This window comes from Crocodylus porosus, unplaced genomic scaffold (genome assembly GCF_001723895.1).
Source record: "Crocodylus porosus isolate Cpor-Errol unplaced genomic scaffold, CroPor_comp1, whole genome shotgun sequence".
Lineage (NCBI taxonomy): Eukaryota > Metazoa > Chordata > Crocodylia > Crocodylidae > Crocodylus > Crocodylus porosus.
The window spans coordinates 15064664-15088582 of record NW_017728914.1 but is presented as its reverse complement, the minus strand read 5'-3'; the positions used below and the strand labels follow the sequence as shown (position 1 = coordinate 15088582).

The 23919-nt window shown below is 42.4% G+C and overlaps 1 protein-coding gene across 1 annotated transcript in view; it reads left to right on the top strand.

Moving 5' to 3' along the window:
- The window catches only part of HMMR (hyaluronan mediated motility receptor), a 24667-nt gene extending 4170 nt beyond the window's left edge, over window positions 1–20497 (top strand). Inside the window, exons 4-18 of the mRNA XM_019534876.1 lie at window positions 303–383; window positions 1147–1335; window positions 3505–3591; window positions 4159–4259; window positions 6289–6363; window positions 7931–8109; window positions 10243–10391; window positions 10755–10969; window positions 11714–11830; window positions 14773–14931; window positions 17187–17339; window positions 17458–17557; window positions 19027–19203; window positions 19725–19893; window positions 20109–20497. Coding sequence (XP_019390421.1) covers window positions 303–383; window positions 1147–1335; window positions 3505–3591; window positions 4159–4259; window positions 6289–6363; window positions 7931–8109; window positions 10243–10391; window positions 10755–10969; window positions 11714–11830; window positions 14773–14931; window positions 17187–17339; window positions 17458–17557; window positions 19027–19203; window positions 19725–19893; window positions 20109–20122 — 1965 coding nt within the window. The 3' untranslated portion in view covers window positions 20123–20497. The remainder of the gene's footprint in view (window positions 1–302; window positions 384–1146; window positions 1336–3504; window positions 3592–4158; window positions 4260–6288; window positions 6364–7930; window positions 8110–10242; window positions 10392–10754; window positions 10970–11713; window positions 11831–14772; window positions 14932–17186; window positions 17340–17457; window positions 17558–19026; window positions 19204–19724; window positions 19894–20108) is intronic.
- The last annotated feature ends 3422 nt before the right edge of the window (window positions 20498–23919 follow it).

The following is a 23919-nucleotide window of genomic DNA, read 5'->3' as shown; positions in this document are numbered from 1 at the left end:
ACCACTCTCCTTGGACACCTGGCTCCCCTCCCCTCTGGGACCTCAGCGCTTCTCCAACTATCCTCCTTAGCTCGTTGAAGTTTGCCCTCCTAAAATCTAGGGCCGCTGCCTTACTGCATGCCTTTGCCACCTTGCGCTGGAAGGTGAATTCCAGCAGGTGATGATCGCTGTTGCCCAGGTGGTCGAGCACCCGCAGCCCCCTCACTAGGTCATCATCCGTGGCCAGCACTAGGTCCAACAAGGCGTCTCCCCTGGTGGGGCTGTGCTTGTATATCCTCTCAAACTTACCTTGTTTTCCAAAGCCAGTTAGTGGAGTCCTGAGATCTGCAAAGAAGGCTGCCCTTATGAAAGAGCAGAGACAACAGAAGATGCTAGAGAGAGAGGTATGAGCAAGTAACTTAAGAGGGAATGTGGTGGGAGGGAGCATAGTGTGTGTATTCATTAATGGAATGCCATGTAAGAAACAAAAACTACTGACAGACCTCTTATTTACCATTACATCTGATTTAAATTCAAAGTAGTTGATGAATTGCTGCATATAATTTCCTGAGCAAATGTTTACCAATTCTGAGTAAAAACTACTTATGGGGCAAATCAACTGAACACTGACTTCAATTTTCTTTGGAGCCTTCTGAGATGCTGCCTCTTGCAACTAGCCTTTCATATAAATGGAAATGAATCCCATGCTGAAATCTCTTCTAGAGAACTCAAAGGCTTCTAGTCTATGTAATATTCACTTGCTGAGGCTTGAGATCTCTTCAGAATTATTTGGTAAGGCTGGGAGCAGTAAAACATTTCCCATTAATATCAGGCCATATCTGATACGTCATGAGCAAAGAATGTCTTCCTACCACTTGCTCCAGATGTGCATTTTGGCCCATGCTGTAGGTTTTTTGCCAAGACTAACTAAATTTTTACTAGGTGAAATAAATTTCATGATCTGGATAGTGAAAACCAAGCTACTGAAGTGTAAAGGATATACAATCTATTGAGTTTAAAGACAAGTGAAGTGCCTTTAGCTCTGTGTCCTTTACCTGATCTTTTTAACAGTAAAAACGAATATATCTTGGGGAATAATGAGAACAAAACAAGCATAACTGGAAATATTAACTGTGGAAAAAATAACTAAGAAATAACTCTTTTTAGATTCGTGGATTAGTGAAAGAACGTGGAGAGCAGGATAAAAAGCTTCTAGCTCTAGAGGAGGATCTCACAAAGATTGAAGCAAAATTGACTGTTGCAGTCCGCGAGAAAACATCTCTCATGGCTAATGTTGCTTCACTTGAAAAGCAACTTCTTGAGCTAACAAGAACCAATGAACTACTAAAATCAAAAGTAAGTAGAATAAGTAGCTGCATGGGCAGCTGGTGCTTCCTGAGTCGGTGGGGGCACGTGCCCGTGGAGCAGCCAGTCGGAGATGGGGGGTGGGATCCCCCTGCAGCCAATTGCGCTGACTGGGCACACCACTCATGCTTCCCAGAAGTGCCGGCAGCACTTCTCGCATCCACTCGCCAGCTGGCACTGTCAGGGGGGCACCAGCACTTTCTCCTGTCCTCCCCTGCCCGTCACCTAAACAGGGAGCACTGGCTGTCAGGGGGATGCATGTGCACCCCCCTCCGCATCACCACTGAGTAGCTGCTTGTTTATATGGGACAGTTGTTTAGATGTAATAACTTCCATGCCAGGAATCTGTATCTATATCACAAGCATTGTTAATGTTTGAGTCTCTTCTGCCTGTGGGCCTTATCTCTTAGATGGGGAGTATAAAGTGGAAGAGTTCACAAACGGAAGCATACATTTGTATGAATGGACTACATGGCAACACAGTAGGAATTTTAATAACTTCAGCAAAATCAAACAAAGGGCTAGAAAGGACCTTGGTCATCTAGTCTCTTGCTCTGTGCTTAGGCAAGATCAGCTCTACTAAAATATTCATGGAAGTTGCTCATCTTTCTCCTCTGTAGGTAATCTTTTTAAGTTCTTGATTATCTTGGAGAGGACTTCATGATAACCTAAATCTTCCGTGTGGCAATTTTTAAGACCATCGCTACTTGTCCTATTCCCATTGCACATGAAGAACAATTTTAAATCCTCCCCTTTGCAGCAACGTTTTACACATTTAAAGGGAGCTTAATGCAGACTACAAAATTAACTTAACATTTCTGTTGTGCTTGCTCACTCACTTGTCCTTGTTTTTCTCATGTACCTTAATCCCAGTTACAAGGTTGGGGTATTTTAGGTGTTATTGAGCCTGTGGGGCAGGTGTATAACAAGTCTGCATTCCAAAAAATGAGACGTCCCATGAATACTTTTAAAAAATACTTTATTTTTCAGCAGGCTGGCAGAGTTCATCATGAAGTAGAGGTGAGGGAGGGCAGGTATAAGGTTACAAAGTAGCAAATGAAATCCTGGCTCCACTGGAATTACATGAGAAAGTTGCCCTACACTTCAGGATTTATGGAGCTAGGATTTTCACCCACTTTCTTTTAAACCAGTGATCCTCAGTCGGTGCCACGGTACCCTGGGCTGCCTCGATCCTTTTGAGGATGCAGTGGGGTGCCACACAATAGTACTGTTAAGTGTGCCCCGGGCCCTTTCCTGGCCGTGTGGCCCAAGGCTCCATGCAGCTGCCACTGGAGTCTAGCCAGGTTTCTGGAGCCTAGCGCAGCTCTTTTGCAGCCTCCCAGGCTCTGGGCAGCTACAGCAGTGGTGGGCAGGCTTCAGACAGCTGCACCAGAGTCCAGAGCCCTGGTACCACCTCTGTGGCGCCAGTGGCTGCACACGTGTACCGTGGGATGCATAGCCAGGAAGGACCTGTGGCAGCGCAACTCCAGCCTCACCCTTGCTGCCAGCTTGCAGGTAGGTGTGTATGCATCTGCCACCAGCAATGAGGACCGGACCCCTTGGCTCCCTCACTGCCTGCCTTTGGCATGCCGAGTCAAGGCATGGGTGGAGGCTGGGATGTGTTTGGCAATCCAGACAAAAATGTTGCTGATTATAATGAAAGTCGCTCATCAGGATTGATTACTTGCTTGTGTTGACTCTGGTTTTAGGAATACTCTGAATTTATTGCTTCAGGTTTAACAGCAAGGTCCGTGCCAGCAATGTGGGCTAGCTAAAATCATGGGGAAGTAGCACTCAAAGGGACCTCACAAGGTGATATACTCCTATCAAAGTTCAGTATGAAAAATGGACTTGGTTAAATATAAAAACTTTCATAGAACTCTCTCATTACATTGCATGACTTAAATGAGAAATACTATAAAACTTTATAACCATATAGCCATTTGCTCATGGCTTGCCCTTTAAAGCAATTGTACTATGTGCTGTTCTTCACTTGCAGCTTAAGCCAGCTTTGGAAAAAGCTAGGAGCAAGAAATGTGTCTAACTATTGTCTTAGTGGGACATCAGTACTAGGGACTACATGCAGAAGAAGACTAATAAACGAACATGTAAATTTGTTTTAATTTTAACTTAAACACTTCCCTGTTATCTCTAATCAAGTTCTCAGAAGATGGTACACAGAAGAAAATGAGCAGCCTTTGCATGGAGTTGATGAAACTCAGGACCAAAATGGATGCAAAGAATAAGGTAAGTTACAGTAATGAAATGGCTGACACTGATCCCTCTTGGAACAAAAAAACAGTGCGACTTGTAGACTAAATGAATTACACATTACTTGAATGTGATAGGCTTTTCTAACTCCCTTGCAGGAGGAGGTTCCCTACTCTTCTATACGAAACTGTAAAACTAGCCAGTTTAACTAGTTTCCTAAGATTTTCAATGCAATCTATACCAGAAGCAAGAATGGAATCCCGGTAGTGTAGAGGCTTAGATTTTCTTTGTATTTAGCTACTTCCCAGGATAAGTTGTGCCTGGTGGTTTGACAGTTTTTGTCACTTTTTCCATATGTTGCAGGAACTGTTAATGGATGCCTGCTGCTTCATAGGCATTTTGAGTTAGAAGTCCCAGTTTGGCACAGCTATAGGCAGTTCTCATTAGTGTTAAATTCTGAATAATGGTGAATAGCATTTGGTGTGAGCTAGATAAGCTTCTACTGTACCTGAGTAATGTAACTTGCTGGTTACATTTTATGCATGTAAATTCCTTTACATCTATTAATCAATATATAATTGTTTTTATTTTCACTTTTTAAAGAATGTACTTGCAAAGCAGGAAGACATGGAAATGAAGCTACAGGCAGCCCAGAAGAATCTAGAGCAGTCTAAAGGAAAAGTAGCACAGTTGAAAGAAAAACTGTAAGTATTAAAAAAGATAATTATCTTCAGATTTCACTCAGATTGCTGTTTCTTATACTTAATGGTGGGACTGTAATATGGCAAATGTAAGCAATAAATTGGCATTCAGAAATTGTTCTTGGGGGTAAAGATACTCAAACCAGGGAGTTTGACTAGTTGCTAGTAATTGTATTACCTTAATACCAAAAGAGTAGTTGTACAAACTCATAGAGGTGCACTGATGCATTGGTCTGATATCGGATCAGCACTGATATAGTAAGTTTTCTTTATATCAGAAATCGGCCATATCAGACCAATGATAATTTGGCTGATAAATGGCCTGTGCATGCGCACAGCCTCAGCATAACACTGGCGGCGAGGAACACAACCTGGCGGCTTGGAGAGCTGCCTCCAGCTGGTAAGTCTGGTGTGGTGGAAGGGGATGGAGGAGGGAAGGGGCTGGCAGGCAGATCAAGGCCCCCACAGTGAGGGAGGATGTGGGGCAGGGGCTGGGGAAAGCACTGCCCGAGCGGGTGTGGCACAGCCATGGTTTGGGGGGTGCTGGGAGGAGGGGACCGGCTCCTATCGCTGTGCACTGCTAGTCTGGGAGCCATGGGTGTGGTGGCTCCCACCACTCATTTGGCGGGTGCATTTCTCCAGATCTTTATGGGATGGGCTGGGTCTGTGCCAAGCTCTTCCGGGGGGGCTGGTCTGGGAAGGGGTTACAGGGGGAGAAGGGGCAGCAGCCACAAATTCTCCATAGCCCCTTCCCAGCGCAGCCCCACCCCACTGGGAAGATGGCTTGGCTCAGCACCAGCCTGCCCTGTGCAGATCCAGGGGCACGTGCACCCCCCGCCCTCCCAGACAAGTGCCAAGAGCTGCCGGATGAGTGCTGAATGAGCTGTGGCTCCGTGCCGCAACTGCCCTGGCTGGGCAACATTTGTCCCAGTCCCACACCCTCCCTTCCCCTCCCCTTCCACCATACCAGTCTTACCAGCTGCCAGGCTGGGTATTGGAAATCATATTGGTATCAGCCAATATGCCTCCTTAAAAATCGGCTATCAGTATTGGCTGCGAAAAACTCTCTGTGCACCCCTACCAATTCAGGGTGGGCCTAATTTTAATAGTAGGTGTATTTTTACATACTCGTACTTGACAGTTGCTGTCCCTTTCATCTTGATTTTTTTGTTAAAGGACAAAATATTGTATATCCTATGTATACACTATGTCTTCCAGTTCATATCAAATAAAGCATCCTTTCCTTTACTAGCACAATACCTTTCTCTGTCAACTAAAGGCTGGCTTGCTCACTCTCACATATAGAGAGAGAGTACCTTTAGTTCACAGAGAGAGGTATCGTGCTAGTAATTTTTTTTTTTATAATAGAGGTAGCCCTTTGTCAGCAGGAGTTAAAGCAAGCTTAGCATGTGTGGTTACATAGGAGTGATAGCTTAATTTTGTTAGGCACTGGACCCAAACTAGAGATTTCAAGTTGCAGCAAGAAAAGTTCAGGTTTGATATTAGGAAGAATGACTTACTAGGAAGGTAGTAAACACTGGAACAGGTTATTCAGAGAGGTAATAGAATCTCCATCCTTGGGGCCTTTTAAGACCCAGCTAGATGAAGCTTTGGCTAGGATGATCTATTTGGGGATGGTCCTGCTTTGAGCAGGAGTTTGGACTAGATGACCTCCTGATGTCCCTTCCAACCCCAAGTTCAATATGTGGCTGAGCTATTGACTTCTTGTGCAACTTTGCATGAATTGTTTGATTGTACCATATGCCACCATTTCAGTAAAATAGGGAATGTACACAGGCATTCTGAGTATTGCCTGACTTTGAGAAAAGAAATTCTGTCACTCCCAACACATTCTGAATGCATGCCAGTTTTGGTGTCCTTGTAGATGTAGTCTGGTGTGAGATCTTTTGGCTACCATAATATTAGAAATGCATAGGTAGAGAATGCTCTAGTCATAAGTTGTCTTGAGCTTTGAGCTGCTCCTAAATATTTGACAGCTGTCATACATGTACACTATCTACATTTATTTCAGATCTGCCTCTGAGAAAGAGAAGATCGAAGAAAAGTCTGATACTGAGAAACTCTTGGAATATATTACAGAACTCAGGTAACAAACCTACGTGGCTTAGAGTCTGGCTGGACAAGTAAAATATCAACAAAATTTAAGCATTATTTAAAGACTTGAGACTAAATGTTTAATGGTATTTGTAAATGGGTTAACTTGCACAAAAAATAAACATATGTTTCCCTTCCATAAGAAAGGATCATCAAATAATTGTATGAAAAGTTTAGTCCTTTTCTTTAGTTTTGTGAATTTTAAACATGTTGAAATATTTTGACTTAAGCAAAGTTTCTTCTCTTCAGTATTACTTATGCAGAAATTATTCAGTTTCCTCCTTATGCTAGAAAGAGTTTGGTGTCTAGGTCAAGGAAACTTGACCTGCTGGGAAACCATCTCATTTTCATGACCCTTATTCAAGGGGTAACGGTATGAGTTTTGGAAGCAACAAAGATGCATTACTAGGAAGCCGGAGAGATAGTAGAACAGGGCTTTGTGCTTTCATGCATTTGTCCAGACTTGGATCTATGTAAATCTGAGATGGATCTAGTCTTATTGGAGAAGGGGTATAACTCAGTGCTGCCACACAACTTGGTGTAGAGGAATGCTGTAAAACCTGTGATTCTTCTTCCCTGGGGTGGGGAACGAGGGAGGTATCAACTCTATAGCTTAGTTAGTTGGACTTAACAGGTGTAGCATCATAGTACAAAACAAGATAGATATAAATCAGTTTGGTTTCATTTAAAATAATTTTGTTTCTTTATGACAACCTATGTTATGGCTTAGCTATTTAAAATGTGCGTATTTGTTGTTAGGTCAAGAAATAGCTAACAAAAATCAGTAACCAAATACTTGATCCAAATTTGTTTCAAGCAAATCAACTCCTGCAGTTGCCTATTTTGCATACAGAGTGAAAAGAGAATATTTTGCTTCCACTAGGTTAGTCATGGCTGAAAAAATAAAGACCTGTTTTTCTTTTTAGTCTCTGAATAACAATGCAGTGAGCAGATGAGACCTGTTGGTTCTAAAACAAGTCTTGAAGTATAGAAATAATTAATTGAAATCATAAGGAGCCTTAACTGCAGCTTGATTTAGATTTTCTGGATATCTTTCTTACTGAATACATTTAAGGCAACTGAAAACTTAAAGATGTGAATTAAAATTAACTGAATTTCAGTTCCTTCTAAATGTCTTGGTACAAATCACAAGTGAATTCAGTAGAACTAAGAAATTAATTGGCTGCCATTTTTAACATAATGCAAATGTAAAATAAGGATCTGAATAAGTATTCAACTATATAACTGCTTTAAATAAATGTGTATAACATGTGTTTTAACATGATATACTAATACATTATAGCTGATGTACGTAATCATAAGTCAGCATGTCTTAATAGTTACCAAATTAAAAATGTGTCCTGAGGAAAATAGCCAAAATGCAAATATAAAAACAAAATTAAAATTGACTGAAATCAACTGACAGGGTTTTTAATCTAAATTCTAGTTCAACTGCTAGTTCTGATTTAAATTAATCCATCCTGTTGCATATTGTGCCAGTACATAAACAACATTTTAAAAAATGCATTAGTGATAAACATCTGGATTTTCTCCTACAGCATTATTGCAGAAGAGGCAGAGAAGTACAAACTAGACGTTGTCCATATGGAGAAGATGCTACTGCAGAAGGACCAGGAAACTGTAATCCTAAAGGAGTCCCTTAAAGCCAGAGAGGAGGAGTTGTCTAAACTCAGTAAAGAAGTAGGTGCAAGATGCCAGCTGCTTGAACAAGAAAAAGGTATTTCAGTTTGATGTGTTGTGAGCTGGGGCATCAGTTTCTTGCGCATCAAAATTAACTAGAGTTTATCTGGTGAGCTTCTAATGCTCCTTTTTAAAAAAAAATATTCTTTACATTCAAGTTTGAACATAAAGGCCGATTCCAATGAGTATTCATTCTTTATCAAGAACTAATATATTCCCTTGGCAGGAGGTAAAATGCAAGGAAGGATTGCTAAAGGAAGTATGGGTAGCTATGTAGTTGCTCTTCGTTCCACATAAATTAAGTGTTCCCAGTCTACCAGAATTCTGATCTGGTAGCTGCTGGATTGAGACTCATTCTCTAAGCAACAACACAGTACAGCATTTTCATAATTCCTCATTCCCATATATCACAGTATCTTCTGAGGCAGATTTCCATGGTATCTTTAAGCTTCCTTGTTCCTTATCATTAATGATAAATATTGTCTTCTCAAACTTAGGGTGAAGGAATTTTCAGATGAGAAAAGCCTCATTTAGCCCAGGTAGGGGGAAGTAGTTTTAAATCTACTATGAAGGGGGAGTGTCACAAACGCACTTCAAATGCAAAAATGATTTGGGGGCTCTTTCCTGCTGAGATGTTTGGTCTCATTTTGATTTAACCAACTTTGTGCTTGGTGTTTTATCATTAGATTTTAAAAAAGCTGTATTCACTTGTAAAATTCATACCATTGTATGGGTTATGTTATGCCATGCGTAACCATTGTTGCAACTGTATCATAGCTTAATCAAGAAATTATAGCCAGCTCACTGCTAATAGAGATGGGCAAGAGAGGAGATTCAGGGACACCTTGAAAGCATAATCTGAAGAAATACTATATTACCATCAGTACCTGGGAGACTCAAGCACTGAATCCCCCTCAGTGGTACTGTAAAGTAAGACAAAGTATTGATCATTTTGAGAGAACTCACTGTAGAAGCATAAATGAGACAAAGGGAAAGAGCTGTGATCTGACAATTCCAGGATGAAAGAGGTGATCCTGGTGCTGTTTGTCACTTCTGCAGCCAAACAGGTGGATCTCAGCTCAGTTTCCTCAGTCATCTACAGTTTCCTGAGTGCCTTCCCTAATTACTAGAAAAATGTTTGAGAAATTGCTACCACTGCTGACAGTTAGTTATGTACATGTCAAAAATCTGTGGCGTGCATGCCTAATGAACAAAGGATGCTGTTAAGTATCATTGGCCAATCGTTTGGCATGTAAAATCGATAAGGCATGTAAAAGTGTATTATTGGGTTGAGCAACCAAAATATTGGAAGAAGGGTGGCTTGGAGGTCCTTAGGAGAAATCTCTTAGGTATGAGGATGCTATTAAACAAGGGATGTCTTTGGATTTTCTTCTGCCTTGTGAGGGGAGTCCAGGTCCCTGGCTTAAAGCTGGTAGAGTCAGTAGGGAAGCTGATCTTTAGAAATGCTGAGAAGACTAAAGCAATGGTTCCCAACCATGGGTTGTGACCCAGATCAGGGTTGCGGGGGCAATGTTAGTGGTGCCGCACACAAAAGACGACCCATGCTGGGAGCTCTCCTGTCCCTGGGCTGCTGCTGCTGCGCTCTTCTCCCTGCAGTTGGTTGTGGGGAAAAAAAAGGTTGATAAACCACTGCTTTAAAGGACTACAGTAGTCTGGAAAGAAGGTGGGACATGTTACCACTTAGTTTGGAGGCAGAATGAAAAAAACAACAATTACAGTAGTTTTTGCGGGGGGGGGTGGAAATGGGAATTTTTTTCTTCTCTATAATAAAACCTTTTGCTGTTTTCTTGTATTATGGCTTGCCAATGGGAAAATATAATGTTGAAACAAGGGATATTCCCGATGTGCCTCTTTTGTAGAGGGTACTCAGACATTGGAATGACCCCAAGGGGAGTCCTCTTGGACATGGGAAGGATTCCCCTGTTCCAGCTATGGAATCTGGTGTAAGGGCAGGTTGATCTGAGGCTTGTGGGAATGATGAATCATCCTGCAAGAGACTAAGTCTGCTTGAAACAAGAAGCAGGACAGTGTAGGAAACTAGTACCTGGCTACAGGGTCCTTCCAGAACCTCAAGACTGCACTAACAGGCATATAGGGCACAAATCTTTATTTCTCTAAGATTGATATATTGATAACTTATTTTTTATAGAGAAACTCTTCACTGAGAACCAAGAGAAAGAGCAAAGTATGACTGCTGAAATAGAAAGCTTGAAAGAGAAACTAAATTTAGAGGAGCAAGAACACCAAAAGCTGCAACAGAAACAGGAGGACACTTGTTCTCTGCTGCAACAAGAGAAGGTAGACCACATAAGGACCTGATCTCATGTAATGGAAAGCACTGAATTTCTCTGGTGGTTAAACTTAAAACATAGGACCAAATATACTGGCAATTTAGAGTTTGTCTATGTATGGAAAACTAGCCAGCATATCTATAGTGGCATAGCTAACTTGGAAGGGAATCATACTTATTTTGGAAACACTGGAGATGTTGCACCTCTCCGGAGATGTTACAGTATCATAATTATAGCAAAGTAGTTAGCTATGTCAGTTTGTCTATGTTTAGGATAAGAGCTTATCTTTGCATGAAACATAATGTGGATGGATAAATTTTGCTTAGTAAGAAACTGGTAGATTCTACAATTATGCACTCTGTTCCTGCAGGAGTGTTCTGCTTCTGTGCACCAGAAGTTGCTCAAGTTTCAAGAGGAGGCGACAAATGAGCGACAACTCCTAGAAAAAGAATTAGAAGAAGCAGTGAATGAGCTGGATAAACTGCATGCTAAGGATGAAAAGGCTGAAAAGATGGTGAAATACCTGGAACAAGAGAGCAAATCCAGAGCTGAAGAGCTAGCACAGATAAAAGCAAAACTCAAAGGGTCTGTGAAAACAGTAACTTTTAACTGCTTTTAATCAGAGAAATAGAAATACTAAACTAAGCTATTGGAAAGTGAGTGTATAAACATGGTCAAACACTCAACCTGATAGAGCAACAGGTAAACAAGATCTAAGTAGATCACTAAAATCTTACTTTTCTAATATATAGGAGATGCTTACTAAATCAAACTATTTATTTACAGGGAAAATGTTACGCCATGAATTAGTTTTATTCTTTGCCACTTGGTTTCTAGACTGGAAATTGAATAGGTATAAATTAAACTGTCAGACCCAACTAATTTTGGAGGAAGAAAAATAATGGCAGAGAACGAAATCTAAGGTTTCTGTACACAAACATACACATCTTAACAAGTCTAATGAGCTACATTTAGCTCTAAAAATCTGTTTTTGTATGCAGAGTTTTGTTGTGGGGAAAAGTCTGGAATGAGTTTAAGCCAAGTTGACTCAGACTTGTCAGCAAGGGTTTTTTTTACCACAAGCACTCTACTCCAGTGTAAAAAGAACCACATCCTACAGACTAGAAATTTAAAACAGCAGCTAAGGAAACTTAAATCAAAACTGCTAGAAAGTTTCATATTGCTTGCACTCATGAAATTTGGTGCCAATATATACAGGTAGGTAAAACTTGGTTTGGATGACGTATAAGAGAAAGCTGAAAGAGCAAGCCTTTTCCTATAGCCAGTACAACTTAGACTCTGGGACAGAATGTTAAATTCTTTTTTCAGGAAGAATGTTGAGCTTCAGAGAATCAGTGACTTGCATAACAGTGCCATGAGCCAGTTGCAAGAAGAGCACAGCAACACACTTCGTAAACTTGGGGAGAAGATTGCTGAATTTGAAAGGTACTTGAAAGTCTCATGTTTCCTGTGTAGTTTGAAACAAAATATGTTGCTCTTTTATTCAAATCATGTCTTATTTAGACGTTAACATAAAACTGTTAGTGGCTATTACTCCATTGTGATGATGCTCATGAAGAATGTTCTGACATGTGGTTTATTGGGGAAACTGTTGGTTTCACCTCAAGATGCAAATACTGTATTTACTCAGAAATAAGACAAACCCTCCTAATAATTACATTCTCTATATGGAAAACTTATGAATGTGTTATGATTTTTCCAGGCATAGAAACTATTTATTGAAGGTATCCCTGAATTTTCCCCCATTACTACAGCAGAGAAAATTCAATCTGTGGACTCAGGTGGCCCATTCTTGCCCTCTGCTCCGCTCCGCCTACCCCTTTGCCTCCTCTCCCAACTTCTTCCTGCTGTAGCCCATGCCTGGAATTGGGTGTTCTTGTCGCACATCCTGGGAATCTTCCAAAAATGTATATGCAGATGAGGTGTGGGACCACCTGGTCTGGCTCCACTTCACGATCGCAGGTCTGTAATAATCCATAAACATGCCATAGGACAACAGATGGGGCAACAGAGCCTCTTATCTAGATATGTTTGGTGATGTTTGCCAGACATTTAAGGCTGGTGAAGAAACAGAAACCATTGGAAGTGAGATTGAAATGTGCTGCTTGGCTGTGGGAGTGAAGAGGAAGTTGAAAAGTATTTATTGTAGTGGTTTACTAACAGTTGAAAAAATCAGTGTTGAGGGGACTGAGCACAATGGATACAATATCTTATCCATTGTGGATGGGCTGCACTTAACCTATCCTCGTGGTAGGTTCCCATCAGTATGTTTGCCCAGAATGGGGCATGTGTTTTACAAGCATGCTCAGTGTGGGCTGCATTCATAGATTTCATAGACATTAGAGCTGGAAGGGACCTCATGAGATCATCTGGTCCAGCAACCTGCCCAAGGGCAGGAAGTCAGCTGGGTTCAGAGGACCCCAGCAAGATAATCATCCAAACACATCTTGAATGTGTCCAGAGTAGGTGCTTGCACCACTTCTGGTGGAGACTTGGACAGTAAGTTCTTCCTTATGTCCAGTCTAAAACAGTCTTCCAGCAGTTTGTGACCATTGGACCTTGTTTTCTGTAGGGGAGCCCTGGTGAACAGATGCTCTCCAAGGTCCTGATGTCTACCCATGCCTGTCAACCTCTCCTCATATGGCCTGCTCTCTTGACCTCTTATTATGCACGTAGCTCTCCTCTAAACTTTCTCAAGCTTCTCCACATCCTTTTTAAAGTATGGACCCCAGAGTTGGATGCAGTAAAGAGTACTGGTCTGAGTACTGAATCCTGAGGGATGTCACTGGTCACCATATGGTATGATTCCATCAGAAATCACTCTCTGGGTCTGACCATGGAGCCAGTTCCTGAGCCATTGGACCATAAGGTTGTCAAGGCCACAATTCCTCAGTTTTGCCTTGAGGACATCATGGGAGACCAAGTCAAAGGCATCTGTGAAATCCAAGTAAATGACATCAAACTCTTTACCCCTGCCCCTGCATCTAGGTGATGTCACCTGGTCATAGAAGGAGATGTGGCTGCTCAGGTGTGACCTACCCGAAACAAAGCCGTGCTGGCCGTCTCAGAATGGTACCTTCTGTCAGCCTGTTGTTGACGGGTTCTTTGATAATTTTTCCAAGATCTTACCAGGGATTGAGGTCAAACTGATTTGGCCTGTAGTTCCCTGGCTCTTCCTTCCTACCTTGAAGATAGGCACCATGTTTGCCCTCTTCCAGTCTTCAGGAACCTATCCTGAGTGCCACAAGTTCTCAAATATCCATGCCAATGATCAGGCTATGATGTCAGCCAGCTCTTTTAGCACTCTTGGGTGCATTCCAGCAGGGCCCACTGATTTACGGATGTTCAGCCTCCTAAGGTGTTCTCCCACAAGGTCTTCACTAAATGTAGGTGTGTGGTCACCCATACTCTTGTAGTCCTGTGTCCTGTCAGGCAAGGTGACCCCCTTGGGCTGATGGAAAACCGACACAAAATAACCACTGAAGAGATTAGCTTTATCCTGGGTATCGGTTGTCAGCTGCCCCATTTGATTCAGCAGAAGTCTAATGTTGCCCTTATTTCTCTTGATGCCCCGTGTATCTGAAGGACTTTTCATTGTCCTTGATTCCTATAGCCAGTCTGAGCTTGGTGCCAACCTTAGCTTTTCTGGTTTGTTCCCTACAGGTGCAGGGAGTAAATAAAGTACTGGTAGCAAGATGAAACTTGCTTATGTTGCAAAGTATTTTAAGATGATTTAATATACAGTCAAATTGTCATCTTAAAACTTTATAAGATAGTGAGGACAAGAACATGCTTGTGGGTTTAAGTTGTAGGATAAGAACTCTTATGCCAATGTATTAGTTGTAGGGAGCAACTAAACACATTAGTTCAGCATGCAGTTACACATGATAAATTAGACTTGTTTCATTGTGCATGCTGCCATCGAAGATTAAACCTTACCTGAAGCACTTAAAGAGAATTGGAAAAATACAATGTTGGTGTGCATGGGGGGTGGGAAGATTCTTTTCCAAAAGGTCTTCTAGCCAACATTCAGCTCTTAGAAGAAATAAAACTTGACAGCAGTAATAGCTCAATACAGAAGATACTGTTAATTTAATTCCTGACCTTCTGCTAATTCCTGCCGGAAAAAATTGTGGACCAAGCCTTAGGGTTCTGTTTCTACAGGACTGATAATTGCCTATCTTGCCTACTACAGCTCTAACAGTCTGTTAGATCTAACAGTCTCTTGTATCTCAAAAACATCTTGTATCAAAATTGTAGCAAATAAACCCATGGTGGATTTTTAATTTCCTCAAGAGATTTGAACACTGAAAACTACAGGCTGTGACTCATGTAACATGCTTACTGCAATTCTGTTTTCATTCTAGTTACAAGTTATCTATGGCTGAAGAAATATCTAGTCTCCAGCTGGAGAATATATCTCTGCAGAAGAAAGTAGTTGAACTGAAGACACTCAGTCAAGATACCCAACAGCAACTGCAGGAGGTAGAACATGCTAAAGATAAAGCCAAGGAAGAATATGCAAGGTATGGAACTGAATACTCCTTAAACTGAGGAAGGTACATATGATGTATTTATGGCTTGCTGTTTTTAACAAGAACCACAAATAATGATGCTGTAATGCAGGCCTGGTGGTGGCCTGTGGGTTGTATGCAGCCTGCAAGTAGTTAATTTGCCACCTGTATGCATCATCCCCTTGGCACCATTTCCCCCTCCGTCCCTCTTCCTTTTGCTGCAGCCTGGATCTCTGGGTTCCCGCTTTCTCTGCCTGCTTCCAATTCCGGCCTCTGCCCCTAAGGGCAGGTTGGTGCAGCCAGTGAGGAGCCAGGGGGGCTATGCAGCATGTGACCCCTGTTGCTCAGAAGTTGGACAGCTCTCCTGTCATATATTTTGTGCTGTGGAGTTGGAGGGTAGACCCACATGGAATCTGAAAATGGTTTCATGCAGAATCCAGAAGACTGTCTGTACTTATGGGGAAATCAGTCAGTGCAGTTGAGTCATAAACACTCTTCCAATAGTTTAAAAATCCTTCCATAACTTGATCAGTGGGCCTTTTTTTTCTGAGACATCACAAGTATTTAACTGCCACCTCACAAACAAGCAACAAGCGGTTTGCCCCAGGTTAGTTAAAACTGGCCACAGCTAGACTCCCACACAACTTAATTGTACAATTAAAAGTATCAGTGACCTACTGAACCAAATAGATGTGATAATTATGTATGTCTTAACAGCCAGTATTAGAATACAACCATCAAATAGATCTTTAAAGTACCACAACTCTTAAAGGACATATTGAATCCACCTGCTGTAGATGTAGCTTCCAACAGACACAACCTGGACAGTGCTGCAGACTACATCTGAGTCACTGGCCAAGAGAATGGAAAACAACCTTGAAGTTTGGTCTGTAAATAAAAATAACCACCCCACATTATTTTTGGCAGAAATTAGCAGAAGGCTTCTGTCATTGCTAGGAACTTCCACATCATCTGTTGAGATAAATTGCTACCTAGTTCTCGACTCTCCTGGGGCCTCTGGAGCATCCTGGATTTGGGGGGTGGTCTGCATCAAGAGCTCACTGTGCATCTCCACTGTTGTGAGAGCCATGTGTATGTGTTCACGCATGCACTAGGTGTGGTGTTTTTTTCATGCTGAATTCCCTAGGGGTCTTAAGCTGAACATGGAAATAGAGGGCAGGTGAAATCTGCTTTCCTTTCTACTGGCTATGCAGAACTGGGCACTAGTAATCCTGCTGTCACCTCTTAGAACTTTTCAAAATAGCAGCATGATTTTATTAATCCAACTTCTGCAATTTGAGGTCCATTCCTCAGACTTCAGGTTACTTTATGTGGATCAAACCTTTTTCATTAATTTAAATCTAGTCTTATGGCATACTACAATAGAACCTAATATCGGGCTTTAAAATACAGTAGGTAAATCAACACTAACTTAAGCCTCACGGTGTTTAAGGCTTGAGGTCAGGCTACATTTAAGCTAGGGGTGTCAAACTGAGCGACGCAGGGCCAGCCCATAGGCCAAATTGGGCCCAGGTGCCCTCATCCTACATTCCTTGATCTCTGCTGCATGTGGCATCCCCTAGTTGGTTCAGGACTGCACTGCATGCGTCTCCAGTCTGAGACCCTGGGTGCATGGGGCTTGTGGGCATCATGCGCAGTGTGGGTCCTGGGCTAGCTAGAGCAGCAGTTGTGTGCAGCATGGATCCCAGAGTAGCCAGAATGGACACTGAGTTCATATTAAAATATAACAAACTAGTGTGAATTTGGGCGTCAACTTTAGCTTTTCATGGAGGTTAAAGCAATTCCTGCTGCCTTGATTTAAGGATTTTTAAGAACAAAATGTTAGTATTGTCTTGTATAAATAACTCAATTACACTTTTTCTGTCCAAGTTGACTAGCTATTTGTTGAGGCCCACAGAGTAGGTAGCAATTTCTGGTTCTAATAGCTGATTAAAATGTTGGACAACTACTAGACAGAAAGCACTAACTTCAGTTAAAAGCTAACTGAGCTGAACATTCCTTCTTGTAAACTTTACTTAAAAAGTTTCTGGAATTATATTGCTTGTTCTCTCCTTAAAGAGAGACTGCCTGAATTATTGCAATAAAGAGTGTAGAGTGAACTAACTGTATCCCTGAACTCTCATGTACTCTGCTTACTCGGACAATGCTGCTAGTGTTAACATTCAGACAACTCTTAGCAAATGCTGTTAAGGCAGGAGACAGTGAGACAATCTGACAGTAGTTCATTATCATTTTCTCCTTCCCAGAATGCTTCTGGATGCTCAGACAAAGTTGGCCTTAAAAGAAACAGAAATAAAAAAAGCTAATGAATTGTACAATGCACAGATGACTAACCTTCAGGAGAAATTGGAAGAACAAACTGAAGAGTTAAAGAAACAGCTTGAAGCAGAGAGATCAAGGTAAATCCTGTTTCAGATAGTTTATGGTAATACACCTAAAACTAGATTCATTATAGGGGAGCTCAGCCAGCATTCTGTTAACTGCAAAAATACAATTCCCTTGTGTATCTTGATTCAGGAAAACTATAGATGAAAATGTGGCAGCTGGCTTGAAAGAAGAGATACAAACCTGGCGTACTCTCTATGAAGACTTGCATAACAAAACCAAACCTTTTCAGGTTAGTCCCTTGGTTTGGTTCAAAACAGTATTTGAAACTTGGAGGTTTTGCATCATTGTGTAAGTCAACTGTTAAGATGCTAGGTCACTTTCATCTGGCATAATACAGGTTTACTTGATTTTATGCAGGTTCTGCATATGCAAATTTACTCTTATGCAATGACTCTTTTTATACTCAAAATTTGTTATATGTGAGGTAAATTCACACTTATGCGATTAGCACAGGTACCGTGTCCCTGCCCCCCCCCCAAGCAGGTAAGTCTGTGGGTGGAAGGGAAAGGGCCCTGGGGCCAGGGCCCCATTTGCCCCGACTTCTCCTGCAGCTGCTCTGGGAGTGGCTGATGCCAGCTGCCTGCAGATGCTGGGCTGTACCATGTCCTGAACCCCCCTGGGGTTCCAATTGTCCACACTCAACCCAGCTCCTAGGCTGCTCCATATCATAGTGCAGGCAGGTGGTGTCAGCTGCTCCTGGGTTTGCTGCAGCAGGAGCTGGGGTGAGTGGGGACAAGTAGGGCCCCAGGGGATTCGTCATGGTGCAGCCCAATGTCTGCAGGTAGCTGGCATTGGCTGCTCCTCGGGCTGGTGCAGCAGGGACTGGAGTGAGTGGGGAGAAGCGGAGGCCCTGGGCTACAGCAGGGAGCAAAGTGGAGGTGTGGGACGGGGAAGGTGGTGCAGCTCTTACTGCTACATGCACCCCCATAGGGCTGCAGACTGGGGGGCTGCACCAGGCTCTTCCCAGGGGTGTGTACCCTCAGATCTGCTGCAGGCTGGGGTTGGCAGCACCACACTCTTCCCAGTGCTCTGCAGCGGCACTGGAATAGCAGGAGCAGGCTACAGTGAATTGTGGGGTAGCAGCAGCCCCCCTCCCAGTGCCGCTGCCCACCGCAAACACTGGGAAGAGCCCAGTGCTGCCGCTGGCCCCCACCTGCAGCAGCGGCCTGTTCCTAGTCCTGTATGCACATCTGGGGGCAGGTGCCCCCTGGGAAGAGCCTGGTGCAGCCCCCCAGCCTGCAGCCCTCCTGGGGTGCATGTAGCAGTAACAGCTGCACCCCCCCACTCCACACCCACTTAGAGTTCCCTCTGCTTTGCTCCCTGCTGCAGCCCTAGGAGTGGTTGACAGGCTGTGCTGCACCCCTCCCCCCGCCCCTTCCCCAGTCTCACCCTTATTCCCTCCCTCACCATAATGGGAACGTATCCCTATTTCCTTCATTATAAACTGGGTTCCCTGGGTTATGCAAATTTGATTTATGCAGTTTTCTAGGAACACATACTGCATAAATTGAGGGGAAATCTGTACTTTCCCAGCTAAATACTTTGCTTACAATTTAAGCAGCTAACCCTTTCCTAATCATGGGTTTCTTAACTAAGTTGCAGTTTAAGAGGAAAGGCTAACTATTTTCTACCTGAAACTGAAACAGCAATATGTTGAGTTCACTTATTGTAAGATCTTTCACTCCAACTTTATTTCAGCAACAGCTAGATGCATTTGAGGCTGAGAAGAATGCCCTCCTGAATGAACATGGTACAGCCCAAGAAGAACTAAACAAACTAAGTGATTCATATGCTAAACTACTGGGCCATCAGAATCAAAAGCAAAAAATCAAGCATGTTATGAAATTAAAAAATGAAAATATCCAACTTAAACAGGTTTGCCAGCTTTCATAAGTTTGATAAGCGCCCCGTAAGCGTAACATTGATTCCCCCAAACCAGTATGTCACTTTTGTTGTAGACTTCAGCATCCTAAAACTTCCACATAAGTTCGTTAACACAAAGTTAAGTTCCACTTGAGAGGGCTTTACTATAGTTGGAATAAATTCCTTTAATCCAGAGATTTCTCTACTTTGAGTTAGTGGACCTTTAATAAAAATATTTCAACTTGGCCTCTAGTATAAATGTGTCCCCACACAAGACTCTTGTAGAATAATTGCATTTTCTTAGCAAGTGTTGTAAAATACTAGGACCTCCCCAAATATTTTATTTTGGCAAGAAAAACTATGGTATGTTAAACTGCTATGGCCTTGTTGGATGTAAATAATTCATTAAAGCTTCCAGGTGCCATAAAGTTTAGTATTCTGTAGCATCCTAATTTTTTCCTACTTTTACAAACTTGGATATGTCTATGCATGTATTTCTAAACCTTTTAAAGTATTCATGTTTGCTATTTCAGGAGGTTTCAAACTTGCGTACACAAGTAGCTAAGGAAAAACAAGCTCACAAAGATCTTCAAGACCAACTACATGCAATACAGGGCATCAAGCGTTTTGATCCTTCTAAAGCTTTCCAGCATGATAGCAAGGAAAATATTGCTCCCAAAACTCCTTTTAAGGAAGGTGAGTGTGGGTTTTCAGTTGATAGTTGTATGGAACTTTGTCTTGAATTTAGCCAAAACAAGACCTTGGAAGTTTTATATTAACTGCCCTCTGTGTTTGAGGTGAAATGGCAACTCAACTTGTCGGAATTCAGTAATGGCATAGAATACTGAGTTGTAAAGTTAAGTGTGTTCTGTGGTGAACAGTGAATACAAGTGCTCATTGCAGCTTCTCTGTTGCAGGTAATAGAAGTTAAATATGTATACTTGCCAGGAAACTTAGATGTTACAGTGAAGATTCAAGCAATCACGCTATAAAGTGGTGAAAAATGGAATTTGTACGTTGGGTCAAATATGAACATTTACAAAACAGCTTAACAAAGACTTTATTTTAAAATAAAAAATCAAGTGCTGGATTTTAAACTAACCATGTATGCTAGGTTATACCCTGGCACATCTAAGGCTGTGGATAATTATGTACTTCAAAGAGTTCCTGGTCAGCTACCTCTTCACTGTGTGGAACAGGGTGGTGTCAAGTCAGCCTAAACTACTTAAGTACTTTGTTTTGTTGTTGTGCTTAACAGTGTAAGGTGGAATTTATGGCCCTGCAGAAGAACAGGTGGCTTAAAAAGGTGACAGCTGTAGTACATGAAATAAACATAGCCTGTTTTGATCCAAAATTGGCTTGGTCTTGGTGTGTCAGCTACTTAACTATCCAGGTATTCTGTTTGTGTGTCTTGTTTCACATGCGACTCCTAAAACAAAGAACAGATGCAAAATCAAGTTGCACAGTTGATCACTGGACAGTTTCTAGTGTGGTCCACATCAACAAAAAAAGACCACCTAACTAGTATTTTTAGGACAAGATGTTTCAGGCATTGATTTTTTTTAAGGAGGTCTTTCTGGTCAAGTTCAGTACAATCAGGTGAGGGTGGGGAAATCTTATTTGGCTTGTCTATTTTCCCAGCTCTTGGAGTACATGGTTTCTTTCTCAAAATACATCAGTCGTTGTGCACAAATGTTAAACTCTTCAGTCTTATACCCCTTCGATTTTTAAACATATGACTTGGAGTGAGAGAGAACATAAAGGAGTCTCTCTTTATTGGATGGAAGATTTTAAAGGGATTGTGTGTAAAGATCTCATTCTATAAAACTTCTTATATGAAACTATAAAAAAGGCAATATAAGGCTTAAATAACTTGAGCTGTAAGCTTTTGCTATATTTTAATTAAATATTTTAAAACGAATCAGTCTGAAGTCTTAGATCAACCACAAGTACGAAAAAATACTAACAGTACAATGATCAACGAATATTTTGCATGAACTTTTCCTTGTCCTAAGCTCAAGAATGCCCTATCCTTGCCTAAGCATTCGCCCACAGAGAAAGATGTAGACTTAACGTCAAATCTACATCTTCCATTTCCCAGGAGAATAACCCAACCACCAGGCTAAGAGGCACTCTCCACCTTTCCTGTTGAATCAGTCCCCTGGCACGCGTTAATTTAAAGGTGTCATGGGATCTGATCCCAACACTTGTGCCTCTTGCTGTGTCATGTGTTCATGGCAGGACATGTGTTTCTTGGGAACCGAGATCAAATCTCAGTCAGGCACTTCACACTTGACTGTGCAGTGGAAAGTCAAGATCATGATCCCAGGCTCCTGCTGCACTGGCCATTTGAAAGCTGGGTATCTGCAGCTCATTTTTCATCCTCAAGGCCACACCAGAGGTGATTCAGGATCCCAAGGTAATCCACAGACATGCCACACCTTCAACTGAAGATGCCATACAAACAAGCCATAAAAATATTCTACTTGATGGCACCCTGGCCTCTTAATGCCTTAATTGCACTATAAATGCAGTGTGTTGAGGGGCCCTGTAATGCTGCATCCTCGAGTACAAGATTCATAGGCCCAGAAAGAAAGTCTGACAGACTGATGCTCCAGTGGAGTGGTGAGGGGAGTCCCTGATCCCAGGACTGTTAGATATTACATGTATTGGCTAAACAGTGTAAATGGCACTGAGAGCAGGGATGGGAATCTAGGAGTACTTTCGCCCAACTGTTGGCACTAGATTTATGACCCAGATACCTTGTTCCAGGCAGACCCAAAATCTTAAGACCAACCACACCTCCCAGTTCTACTGACAGACAGTGATAGCAGACAAGAATAATGCAAACAACTCTGTCTACCAGTCCCAGGATTCACAGAGTTGAGATGCATTTGGCTAGTACATGAGCTTTACTCTGAGGTTCCCTCTTGAATGTCAGATGTTAGCAGCCTGGAGGTTGAAGGCTGACCACTACTGAGGTGAGAGAATGAGATGGGCTGGCGGTGTGCCCTCTCCATGGTGGCCTCATGGGGGACCCTTTGCTGCTGTGAAATCCTTCCTTTTGTATTGTGTCTCTCCTTTGACTCCATCTCCTTTGCATCACTGATTGGTGTGTCTGTGGTTGTCATACTGTTGACATTTTGTCCTGTCAGCATATTCCTTTGTTTCACAAACCCATCACATGCACACATCCTAATTTGGGCTTTACTGGTTTCTCCTTATCTGGTCCATCTACCAAAACTAGAAATCTTAAGGGCCCTGCAGTTGGGCACTGTGACCTGGCCAATGTGGTAGAGTCCCTTATGGTTGTTATGGAACACTGTGGTACATGTCTTCAGTTTCCCAGCCCGTATCTCTGCTTGCTGCTTGCCTGTCACACAGTGGGCCTTGAAAGAACTTTGTCACAAACAGGCTTTTAGAAATCAATTAACCCTTGTCATTGCCCTGAACCATTGTTCTAATGCATATCTACTTTTACCTACAAGCCAATTTTCAAAAGCAAACCTCTAAATACCATTTTCTAGCCATTACCAATTGATTGACTATTTAAATCACTGGATCATAGTCTTGTTGTTTCCAGCCTCATCAATCTCATCTGCAAAGAGGCATAGCTGCAGACTATGCGAAGGTGTGGACTCAATATACTACCACCTGACCTAGCCTGTAAGTAGAATACGTTGCTGAGAGTTTGAAAAAGCATGTTTGAACCCTACCTCCAGACCAAAAAAAATATATTAAACTGGGGTGTCTTTCTGTATGAATGCTTTAGTTATTAGGCTATTGTTTAATAGGGATGCACCTCTTCCTTTGGCTGCCTCTTTGGCAAACTCTCCTTGAGTTCATTCCTGAAATAAATGCTTAGTTTGGGCCTTATGCTATCTTGTAAAGGAATACAAGAAACTTTGCTTTTGAGTTACAGATCTAATTAGTCAGGTCACAGGCAACCAGATTAGGATAAATCTCCTGGCATGTTGTAATTTTCTCTTAATGCTGCGCAATTTAGTAAAAGTCTCCCATTTCTTGGGGTAGATGCAATGAATCAAACGGGGGGGGGGGAATATCAGATTTGGGGTATGTAAGGATGCAACCGGAAGCTGCCATAAGTTGGAACACATGTCTTGGCACCATGTTATGCTCCAAGTGTCCAAGAATGGTCCTGTGATCCAAGGTAGTCATGGTTGTTCTGTTTGCTTATTGCAGGGGTGGGCAAAATGCGGCTTGCAGACTGCATGCGGCCTCCCAGGCCATTTTATCTAGCCTGCGGGGCCCCTAAAAATTTAGAAAATTTAATATTTATCTGCCTGTCATGCAGCCCTTGATAGCTTGCCAAAACTTAGTAAGCGGCCCTCCGCCCAAAATAATTGCCTGCCCCTGACTTATTGCATACCACAGGAATCCCCCTATAAACACACTGCTGTGACCTGCTTGCAGACCTTCGTCCTAGAAATGCCCCTGCAGGGGATTCCTGAGGCTTGTGCATCTCAGGGCACCCACCTGTCAGTTGAGGAACCCCCAGCAGGTAGACACCCCCACTTGCACACATGCCCTGAATCGAGGTATGACAGTGAGCTAGACATACTTTGTGAGAATCCTCTGCAAGGAGATTCCCATGGCACATGCCTGCAAGCAGGGAGATTCATGGTGAGTGGCAGAGCTAGGTTGGGTTGTGTGACAAGAAGAGTTCAGTGGCTCCTGCAGAGTGATGATGCTGGGGAGCCAAGGAGG